At 40.7% G+C, this 11759-nt stretch overlaps 1 protein-coding gene across 1 annotated transcript; it reads right to left on the reverse strand.

The window, feature by feature from the left end:
- Positions 1-861: 861 nt before the first annotated feature.
- On the reverse strand, positions 862-3044 carry LOC138869264 (uncharacterized). Its single transcript, XM_070146867.1, has 4 exons — positions 2481-3044; positions 2032-2331; positions 1754-1872; positions 862-1429 (listed from the first exon to the last, which is right to left on the reverse strand). Exons 1-4 carry the CDS (start codon positions 3042-3044, stop codon positions 862-864), a joined length of 1551 nt encoding a protein of 516 aa, XP_070002968.1.
- Positions 3045-11759: the final 8715 nt, after the last annotated feature.

Below are 11759 nucleotides of genomic sequence, written 5' to 3' on the forward strand. Positions count from 1 at the left end.
TACATGTAACCCCTTGAATAGCTCCTTCCAGAAAGTGCTAACAAAAATTAGATCTCTGTCTGAAACAATTGAGCTTGGCATCCCATGTAACTTGCATATATTATCTAAGAACACTTGAGAAACTTGATTAGCTGTGTAAGGATGAGCGAGGGCAAAAAAATGAGCAAACTTTGTGTATCTATCTATTACCACAAGTATTGAATCTTTACCATTGGATTTAGGCAAACCACTAATGAAGTCCATTGCAACATGTTTCCAGGCTCACGGAGGTATTGCCAGTGGTTGGAGAAGGTCAGGGTAAGCAACACTCTCCCCCTTATTTCTCTGGCAGGTCTCACATTCCTTGACATAATTCTTGACATCCTGTAATAAAGTAGGCCAATAGAATAAGTTTTTAAGCCTCTATTGTGTAGCATGTATTCCAGAGTGACCTCCCTAGGGTGATAAATGTATCTCCTTAATTAACTTTTGCCGGAGCTCACCATGATTTCCCACCCAAGCTCTTCTATTTTGCCTGACAATACCATCTCTGATCTGCACCCCTGGAACTGCATTAGGATCTACAGATAACTGAGTGGAAATGTCTTGAACAAATGCATCATTTTGATAACTTTCTAAAACATCTTCAGCCTATTTCGGTTGAACAAATGTGAGTCCGGCACAATCACCCTCATCATACTTCCTTGAGAGTGCATCTGCGGCTACATTTTCAGCCCCTTTTCGATAATGAATCTCATAACTAAGACCCAATAGCTTAGTGACTCCCTTGTGCTACAATGAGGTGGTCAACTTCTGATCTTTGAGGAATTTAAGGCTAAAATGGTCTGTCTTGATGATAAAATGATTAGGTTGTAGATAATGTCACCACTTATCGACAACATACAATAGTGCAATTAGCTCCTTTTCATATGTTGAAAGCCTCATGTGCCTTGAGCTTAGTGCTTGACTAATAAAGGCAATGGGCCTCCCATTTTGCATTAAAACTGCCTCTATTCCCTTTCCACTAGCATCTACTTCCATAATGAAAGGTATTGCAAAATTTGGTAGGGCTAATACTGGGCCTTGGACCATGGCTTGCTTCAGCTCTTCAAAGGCTTGGGTTGCTTCCATGGACCAGCTAAAATTTTCTTTTTTTAATAGGCTAGTCAAGGGCTTACTAATTGTAGCAAAATTTCCGATAAACCTTCTATAGTAGCCTCTAAGGCCCAAGAATTCCCTCAATTCCTTGACTGATTTGGGTTGGGTCCAATCTAGCATAGCTTTGATTTTAGACTCATCAATACTCATCCCGTGTTTTGAAATGACATGGCCCAGATATTCCATTTTGTCTTGGCCGAAACTGCATTTTGACTTCTTGATCAAAAGTTGGTTTGCTTTCAACAACTCGAACACCATTTGTAAATGCTTCATGTGCTCTGCCATTGACCCACTGTAAACCAGAATGTCATAAAAAATACAAGCACAAATTGCCTCAAATAAGGCCCAAAGATCTGGTTCATAAGTGCTTGAAAGGTGGCTGGGGCATTCGTCAACCCAAAAGGCATGACTTTAAATTCTCATAGCCCATGATTTGTGCGAAAAGTTGTTTTGTATTCATCACCTTTCTTCATACGAATTTGATGATAATCGGACCTTAAATCTAACTTAGTGTAAATTCTTGACCCATGTAGCTCATCAAATAAGTCTTCAACAACTGGTATGGGATATTTATTCTTAACAGTGGCCTCATTTCAACTTGCGATAATCCACGCACATACGCCAACTAGAATCCTTCTTTTTAACCAAAAGGACAGGTGAGGCAAATGGTGAAATACTTCTGGCAACTGTTTGGGCCTTCAACATTTCCGCTACGATCTCTTCAATGGCATCCTTCTGCTCAAACGAATATCAATAAGGCCTCAAATTTATGGGCTCAGCTCCTGGAACTAGCTCTATGGCATGGTCACAATCACGACTAGGAGTCAAACTTTTGGGCTCTTGGAACAAGCCCTCGAACTAGCCCAACAACTTGCTCACTGCTTGGGGAATTACCTGATCATTTTCTGTTAAGTTCATCAAGAACATTTGAGCCACAAAGTTACATTGTCCTTTGCCGAGTAATTTGGAAATAACTTTAGTATCCACCTTAGAAACCTTCCCATCATCTGGACAACCCCTTAATGTAATTATTTCTGATTCGTAAATGAACGAGACACTCAATGGCTTTGTGTGCAACACTATTGGTGCAACATTGTCGACCCAATCCATTCCCAGAACAATGTCACAACCCCCTACTTTCAGCAATCCAATGTCAAGATGAATTTCTTGTCTTGCATTTTCCATTCGAATTTCCTGCACACATGCTTGCATTTGAGGTATTGGACATTGGCCACTTTAACCTTCATGGGTCTGCCCAATTCTTCTACCCCACCTGAATTGGACTTCACTGTTATGGGATCTACGAAACTATGGGTTGACCCACTATCCAACAATACTACAACCTTTTGGCCCTTAACCCATCCAGTAATTCTAATTGTTGAAGGGGCCTTGCTCCGACCCATTATAGCATTTAAGGTTACTTCAGCTTGTTCCTGGCCCTGTTCCACCACAACCCCTCCCTCTTGTTCCTCCAATCCATCTACTGCATCAACAAACTCCTCAGCTTCCATGACATTAAGAGTTTTATTCTTACAAACATGTCCAGGAAAATAAGTGTCATGGCATTTATAGCATAGATTCCTCTCCTTCAACATTTCTAGAGTCATATTCTTTGAATTTGGATTACGGGTGTTCACAATAGGTGGGTTCTTGGGTAGAGTGGGCTTGGGTAATATGGGCTTATAGCTGGACTGAGAGTTTCTGTGATAGGATTTAGCTGACCATTGTTTATCCATTTGCTTATAAAATACATTGAAGGCTCTCTCATGCAACTTAGCACACTTGTAAGCTGCCAACAAAGTTCTGGGCCGAGCAAACTGTACAAGTGGTAATATGTCCGGTTTACGCCCACCGATAAAGCAAGACACAAAATGGGGTTCTTTTAATGCAGGATTAAGGATCACCATTAAGCTTTTTAACTCATCGAATCACCTCTGGTAAGTCTCCACATCAGTGGTTTGTTCAAGACGATTGAATTCTTTAACAATCTCCACCGGATCATTATCACCAAAATGTTCACATATATCGTAACAAAATTGGGCCCAAGATATAGTACCATCATGATCAGCTAAATACCCATCAAACCAATGGTTCACAAAATCTTTAAATGAATAGTCACATAATCAATTTTTTCATCATCCGTCACTTGGTATAAATCAAAAAACTTTTGACATCTTCTCAACCAACTCCTAGGATTTATTTCATCAAACTCCGGAAATAATAACTTGGCTTTAGGTAGTTTGGATGTGGATCCATGAGAGTCAGGCCTGTTTTGATTCTGAGAAGTGCCAACGAGTGGGATCTGGTGAAAAGTTCCAAATGTAATGGATAAGGACTGTGCTATTGTGTTTGTCACGGGCTGAGTTATCGGACAAGTCGAATATGGCTTAGAGAGGTTAATACTTTGGGTAACTGTAAAATGATATGATTGGGGTAAAAATGGTTGTGTGATTATTGGGTAAGGATTTGACTGGGGAACTAGTGGTTGAGAGGCCATTTGATATGAATAAGTTGGTGAGTTGCTTGGCTGGTTGTTTATAGGGTAAGAGGTTCTTGGTGGAATATAGGTTCTGGTAGTTAAAGGATAAGAGTGAGAGGGTGGTCTGAAGGCTGCAGCTGAAGGGTTCAAGGAAATTCTAGTAATGTTTTCAGCTTGGGATCGTGAATTAGCTGAGACACTTCCTAGCTGGGGTGGTGAGGATAACGGTACTGCTCGAAGCCCTGTGGTAATGGAAGGTGAAATTGGAGGAGTGTAGCTCTGTAAATTACCTCCAACCGTCGAGAGGCTTGCTTCCAAAAAAGGTCTGTCATAGATTCCAGCGACAGAAGACCGAACTGATGAAGAGTGTTCCGCCTTGTTGTGACCGCTCATTTGCACCAACATCTCCTCAATCCTTTCAATCCGCTTCGACGAGTCAGAAAACTCCACCATCTTAGCTTCAAAACTCCCTTGCTTCTCCTCTAGTTTATCCATCCTCTGTTCCGATTTTTCCATGAAAACTTGTAGCTGAACTTTAACCCTTCTAAGTCCGTCATCGTCGGACTGATTTTTGTGTTTATCCACCATCCTAGAATTGCCAGGATCTAGCTCTGGATACCAATTTGTAGCGGTCTGCTACTATGAAGATTTAAGAGAAAGATAATGAAACAATAAATGAAGGAAAAAGAATTTAAAATGTCAATTTTGTCATATCTAGATACCTTTCTGAATACAAGGACCGACAATATATGCCTAACGAAAGAAGAAAATGACAGCTTATTTTGTGTAACAAACCAATTAACAAAATGACACATGTCTTGCTTCTAGAAACTAGGAGGACTTAATTGAAAAAGTAAATACTACTTGACTAGAATAGAAATATTTAAACTGGATAGACTTAATTAGTAACTCCTTCATGTGGCTCTCATCAGCAATGACTGCTGCATTCTCGTCCCGATTTTGGTTCTGAAATTTGTTATTCCTTCGTTATCTGAGTTTAAACTACTGATTTGAATTGAAATCGAAGTAGTAAGACTGAATTTGAGGGATTCTAGGTCACAACTTTGAAAACCCGTCGCTCGAAGAAGCTGGGTCGTTTGAAAATTAGGGCTTCAAACTCGATTGGGTGTTTGTGATTACAGTTGGAAACATCATTTTGAAGCTGATTGTGTAGGATTCGTTCGATTGAAATTGATTCAATAAGGTTTTGGTTCAAATTTGCGAAGCGGGTTGACGTAGAAGACGACCTATGGTTCGTCCTTTTCGGGAGTGTTTGAAAAAATTGATTTGGGGGGTTTTGTTCTAATTTGTGTTGAGAGGTGTTATCTGTAGCTTGGGTTCGTTTGCGACTGAATTCGATTTGGTTTGGTCGAAAAATTTTGGAAGTCTGTTTGAAGAAGACGAGCAGGGCATCGTCGATTTTCTGGTTGCTTGTTACAAATTTGGTTACTGGGGTTTGAACTTAAGGCTGTTGGGAAGTCATAGCTGAAATTGTAGCTCATTTGGTGGAGGATTGAGCGAGAATCATGTTGGGAATAAACCCCTTACCAAAATAATATTCACGGTAATAAAGCGGAATAATAATGTAGCACCGAGATACGGTAATTAACAAGAATAAAAGAGTAACAATGACACCAAAATTTTTACGTGGAAAACCCTTCTGAATAAGGGAAAAAAACCACGACCCCGAGAGGAGCAACTGATATCACTATAGTAAGGAATTTTACAACTTTGTAGGTCGGAGGTAAATACTCCAAAGACCACTACAACACTCAAAAGAAATAACCCTCTTTTGATATTCCCACCTCACTACAATATCGCTCACTCTCTATTTTCCTCACAGACTATTTTCTTATACCTTGTCTGTGAAACCTTACTCTTTCTTTCTCTCTTTGTTGGTGTGAAGAAATGAGAGTTGAAGCTCTCCTTTTATAGCCAAAGCTTCACCCTCTAAAGCCTACAATATTTGACAATTTACACACACTTTTCACAATTCAACAAAGTTGGCTACCAAACCAAAGAAATTCAACAAGGTTGGCTACCAAACCAAACTAATTCAACAAGGTTGGCTACCAACCAAACCAAGTCAACAAGGTTGGCTACCAAACCAAAGAAAACTCTTATTAGGCACATGCCTAATACTTCTTCAATGAGATGGACATCATCAATCTCCCCCTCCAGTCTCATTCATCTAGAGGAGGTAGCACTGTCTTCTAGTTTGAGTGCATGCCGACAAGTTCTTTGCATAGCTCGAACTTGTTCCTTGGTACCACCTTGGTCAGCATATCTGCGGGATTCTCACTTGTAGAAATCTTCAAGACTTTTAGAGATTCATCATCTACCATTTCTCGAATCCAATGATATCTCACATCAATGTGTTTGGTCCTTGCATGGTACATAGAGTTCTTGCTAAGGTCTATTGCACTTTGACTGTCACAATAGACGACATACTCCTTCTGATGCAATCCAAGCTCTTGAAGGAATCGCTTGAGCCATATCATCTCCTTGCCAGTTTCTGTAGCGGCAATGTACTCTGCTTCAGTTGTTGAAAGTGCAACGCACTTCTGCAACTTAGACTGCCATGATATAGCTCCCCCTGAAAATGTAAATAAATATCCAGTAGTAGATTTTCTGTTGTCAATGTCACCTGCCATATCAGCATCTGTATAGCCCTTCAAGATTGGATCAGATCCTCCAAAGCACAAACAATCTCCCGTGGTACCTCTCAGGTACCTGAGTATCCACTTGACTGCTTCCCAATGTTCCTTTCCAGGATTTTCAAGAAACCTGCTGACAACACCAACTGCGTGAGCAATATCAGGTCTAGTACATACCATTGCATACATCAAGCTTCCGACTGCTGAAGCATAAGGAACTTTAGCCATGTTCCCTTTCTCCTCCACTGTTGTAGGACACATCTTCTTACTCAACTTTAGATGACCAGCAAGAGGTGTGCTGACTGGCTTAGCATTCTTCATGTTGAAGCGTTCTAGTACACGTTCAATGTACTTCTCCTGAGATAGCCACAACTTTCTACTTGTTCTCTCTCGAACTATCTTCATCCCTAGAATTTGTTGTGCTGGGCCCAAGTCCTTCATATCAAATGACTTGGACAGATCTCCTTTCAACTTTGCTATCAACCCCTTGTCTTTTCCTACAATTAACATGTCATCCACATACAACAACAATATAATAAAGTTATTCTCAGAAAATCTTTTGAAGTATACACATGGATCAGAATAGGTCTTTAGGTATGTTTGACTTTTCATGAATGAATCAAACTTCATGTACCACTGCCTTGGTGCCTGCTTCAATCCATAAAGACTCTTATTCAATTTGCACACCATGTGTTTCTTTCCAGCTACTTCAAATCCTTCTGGTTGCTCCATATAAATCTCCTCTTCCAAATCTCCATGAAGAAATGCAGTTTTCACATCCAACTGCTCCACTTCAAGATCTAGGCTAGCTGCTAAGCTCAAAATTGTTCGAATAGAAGTCATTTTAACAACGGGGGAGAAAATTTCGTCAAAATCAATACCTTTCTTCTGTTCGAAGCCTTTAACCACCAATCGAGCTTTGTATCTGACCAGCTTGCCATCTCCATCTTTCTTGAGTTTAAAGACCCATTTGCATTTGAGTGGTCTTTTACCCTTTGGAAGTTCAACCAGCTTGTATGTGCCATTTTTCTGGAGAGATTCCATCTCTTCTTGCATAGCTTTCATCCACTGGTTCTTTTCTGGATGGGACAACACCTCCTTAAGACTTTCTGGCTCCCCCTCATCACTGATGAGGACATACTCTGTGGAAGGGTACCTGCGTGACTCTACCCTTGGCCTCTCTGATCTCCTCAGAGGTTGAGGTTGTTCTTCTCCCTGAGTGGGGTGCTCCACTTCCTCGACACCTTCATCAAGTTGCTCCCCCTGCTCAATAACCTCACCAGGTTGCTCCCCCTGCTCGGCAACCTCGTCGGTCGTACTTTCTGCACTTGTGGGATTGTTAGAAGTAGAAGGAATAGTAACAAAGTTAGGAATTATACCATTCTTCGCCTTTTCTGACATATCAGCAGCAGTTCCAACTTCACTTTCTCGGAAGACTACATCTCTACTTCTGATGACCTTCTTCTTTACAAGATCCCACAGTCTGTACCCGAACTCTTCATCTCCATATCCGATAAATATGCAGGGAATAGATTTATCATCCAGCTTTGTTCTCTGCTCTTTTGGTACATGTGCAAAAGCTCTGCAACCGAACACCTTCAGATGCGAGTAGGACACCTCCTTGTTGGTCCAGACTCTCTCTGGGATTTCAAACGCCAACGGAACTGATGGACTCCTATTGATCAGGTAACAGGCTGTCTGAACTGCTTCACCCCAGAATGACTTAGGCAGTTTAGCCATTCTGAGCATGCTTCTCACCTTCTCCACAATGGTGCGGTTCATCCTCTCGGCTACGCCATTGTGCTGTGGGGTTCCAGGAACTGTCTTTTCATGTCTGATCCCATGACTTGAACAATACTCTTCAAATTCCCTTGAAGTGTACTCACCTCCATTGTCACTTCGGAGACGCTTTAGCTTTCGACCCGTCTCCCTTTCTACTAGAGCATGAAACTTCTGGAAAACTTGAAACACCTGATCTTTGGTTTTCAAAATATAAACCCATAATTTTCGTGAAGCATCATCAATAAAAGTAACAAAATATTTGTTACCGCCCATTGATTCAATTTCCATTGGGCCGCAAACATCAGAATATACTAAATCAAGTATATTCAATTTTCTTTCAGACGATGTCTGAAATGAGACTCTATGCTGCTTACCAAATAAACAGTAGTCACAAGGTTTTACCGTTGTACCTTTGGCATAAGAAATGAGTGATTTCTTGGCAAGAATCTGCAATCCCTTCTCGCTCATATGACCCATTCTTTTGTGCCACAAATCTACAGAAATCTCATCTTGTGCCGCGTTCAATTCACCTTGGCATATTTCTGCATTTGTCCTGTACAACGTGCCACGAGCAACTCCCTTTGCAATCACCAATGATCCCTTAGTGAGTCTCCACTTTTGATTTGCAAAATAGCTCTCGTATCCATCTCGGTCTAAAGCAATTCCCGAGATCAAGTTCATCCGTAAATCAGGTACATGCCGCACATCCTTTAGAACCAATGTGCATCCGACATTTGTCTTGATACAAATGTCACCAATCCCCGCAATCTTTGAGTAACTTGTGTTACCCATTTTCACTGTGCCGAAATCACCTGCTACATATCTGCAAAAAAGGTCTCTTACCGGTGTGGCATGGTGAGATGCCGCTGTGTCAACCACCCATTCCGACTCTGAACCTGACAGGTGCATGCATTCCTCTTCCTCATTTATAAAGAGGACAACATTATCATTATTTTGCACCATGGCGGCTGTGTTGTCGTCATTCTTCTGGCCACTGGTTTCACCTTTGCCCTTCCTTGGATTTGGGCAATCTCTTTTGAAGTGACCTGGTTGATTACAGTTGTAGCAATTTCTGACTCTTGATTTGGATCGGTTCTTTGACTTCCCACGAGCTCCGGATCTACCATAGTTGTTCGAACTCCTTTGATAACTCCTGCCTCTACCTTCTGTGATGAGAGCCTGTCCTTGATTTTCAGGCTTCTTTCTCATCTTCTCATTGAGTAGAAGAGCCGATGTGACATCTTTCAACTCAATAGTAGTCTTACCGTGCAGGATGGTTGTTGCCAAGTTATCGTACGAAGATGGCAACGAGTTCAATAGCAAGATGGCTTTATCTTCTTCCTCGATTTTCACTCCGAGGTTGGCAAGCTGTGTGATTAGTCCGTTAAACACATTTAAATGTGACAAAAAATTCGTACCTTCACTCATGTGTAGGGCGTATAACTGCTTCTTCAGGTACAATTTATTTGTCAGCGTTTTGGACATGTATAGGCTTTCCAACCTTGTCCAAATTCCTCGTGCAGTGTCTTCATCAATGATGTTATTTACCACATCATCTGATAAGTGCAACCTAATTGCACTAGCAGCTCTTTCATCCAAGTCAGCCCAATCCTCAGCTTTCATGGTATCAGGCTTTTTGGAATCAACATCTAGAACCTTGTGTAATCCTTGTTGGATGAGCAGATCTCTCATCCTTCTTTGCCATGTTGAGAAACCGTTATCTCCGTTGAATTTTGCTACCTCGTACTTTACTCCGGACATTTTTATTTTTTCACCAAGTATAGTACTACCGACAGTGAATAGTATTTCAGTGAACGAGCAGAACCCGTGCTCTGATACCAGTTGTTGGGAATAAACCCCTTACCAAAATAATATTCACGGTAATAAAGCGGAATAATAATGTAGCACCGAGATACGGTAATTAACAAGAATAAAAGAGTAACAATGACACCAAAATTTTTACGTGGAAAACCCTTCTGAATAAGGGAAAAAAACCACGACCCCGAGAGGAGCAACTGATATCACTATAGTAAGGAATTTTACAACTTTGTAGGTCGGAGGTAAATACTCCAAAGACCACTACAACACTCAAAAGAAATAACCCTCTTTTGATATTCCCACCTCACTACAATATCGCTCACTCTCTATTTTCCTCACAGACTATTTTCTTATACCTTGTCTGTGAAACCTTACTCTTTCTTTCTCTCTTTGTTGGTGTGAAGAAATGAGAGTTGAAGCTCTCCTTTTATAGCCAAAGCTTCACCCTCTAAAGCCTACAATATTTGACAATTTACACACACTTTTCACAATTCAACAAAGTTGGCTACCAAACCAAAGAAATTCAACAAGGTTGGCTACCAAACCAAACTAATTCAACAAGGTTGGCTACCAACCAAACCAAGTCAACAAGGTTGGCTACCAAACCAAAGAAAACTCTTATTAGGCACATGCCTAATACTTCTTCAATGAGATGGACATCATCAATCTCCCCCTCCAGTCTCATTCATCCAGAGGAGGTAGCACTGTCTTCTAGTTTGAATGCATGCCGACAAGTTCTTTGCATAGCTCGAACTTGTTCCTTGGTACCACCTTGGTCAGCATATCTGCGGGATTCTCATTTGTAGAAATCTTCAAGACTTTTAGAGATTCATCATCTACCATTTCTCGAATCCAATGATATCTCACATCAATGTGTTTGGTCCTTGCATGGTACATAGAGTTCTTGCTAAGGTCTATTGCACTTTGACTGTCACAATAGACGACATACTCCTTCTGATGCAATCCAAGCTCTTGAAGGAATCGCTTGAGCCATATCATCTCCTTGCCAGTTTCTGTAGCAGCAATGTTTTTAGCAGACTGTTTCTGCAGGAAAAGAACTCAGTTAGACAGTAATTGGACAGCAATTTCTGGACTATTCAGCTGCAAGTTTCAGCACTGCTTTTGCACTATTTTGGCTGCTGAATATCTGCAAGTTTTGGACAACATTTGGGGCTGCATTTGGTTGACTGAAAACTCAGATTGTTCTTTGGTTGAAGTCTGCAATTGGCATCATTAATGCAGCAATGCTAGCACCAATTAGCTGCAATCTTGGAGATGTTATTTCTGCATTACAAAACCTGGAATTTCTACATTATAGAAGCTTGAGTTTGGTTTGCTGCTAGTCGAGGGGGAATTTGCTGAAGAAGTGAGACAACGATACACCGATTCAATTGCTTCTCCTGTTGTCTTGTGCTTAGATTGGTTTGGTTTCAGTTGGGTTCTACGGTTTAATATTTCTACACAGTTGGTTTGCTCAAAAGGATTACCGACAGCCTTAAACTTTTTCAGCGTTCGTGAATCTGTCCAGAATTACCGATTTGACCATCCTTTGCAAATTTGGCTAGTTTTACAAATCTGTCCACATTTTTGCAAATATGACCAAAATTTGAAAGTGTCTAATTTTGTAGTTTCTTTTCTTTTTTCCGTTTTGTAGTTTACTAAACTCTTAACTAGATTAACTTGATATTAGTTCATATTGAGTTTATTTCTAGTTTCTTTGTGTGCTTTGTTTATTTCGTGCCAATTTTTCGTGCTTTTCTCTTTTAATTTCGTTGTGATTTGTTTGGCTCAAGTCCGTTAGCTTTTAGTTGTGTTTTCTTTGGTGTCACATACATTCCATTCTGAACCGATACTTGATTGCCTACTTGGATTGATTTGAGAATGTT

The sequence above is a fragment of the Nicotiana sylvestris genome, chromosome 5 (assembly GCF_000393655.2).
Source record: "Nicotiana sylvestris chromosome 5, ASM39365v2, whole genome shotgun sequence".
Classification (NCBI taxonomy): domain Eukaryota; kingdom Viridiplantae; phylum Streptophyta; class Magnoliopsida; order Solanales; family Solanaceae; genus Nicotiana; species Nicotiana sylvestris.

Bases quoted from the DNA above. Each gene is read 5' to 3' on its own strand.
- LOC138869264 (XM_070146867.1), bottom strand. From the start codon at position 3,044: ATGGTGATCCTTAATCCTGCATTAAAAGAACCCCATTTTGTGTCTTGC. The intron at 2,332-2,480 runs GTTGTAGTATTG...GCATGTGTGCAG, and splicing joins GATGGGTTAAGGGCCAAAAG to GAAATTCGAATGGAAAATGC. The intron at 1,873-2,031 runs GTAATTCCCCAA...TCGTTTGAGCAG, and splicing joins ACTTAACAGAAAATGATCAG to AAGGATGCCATTGAAGAGAT.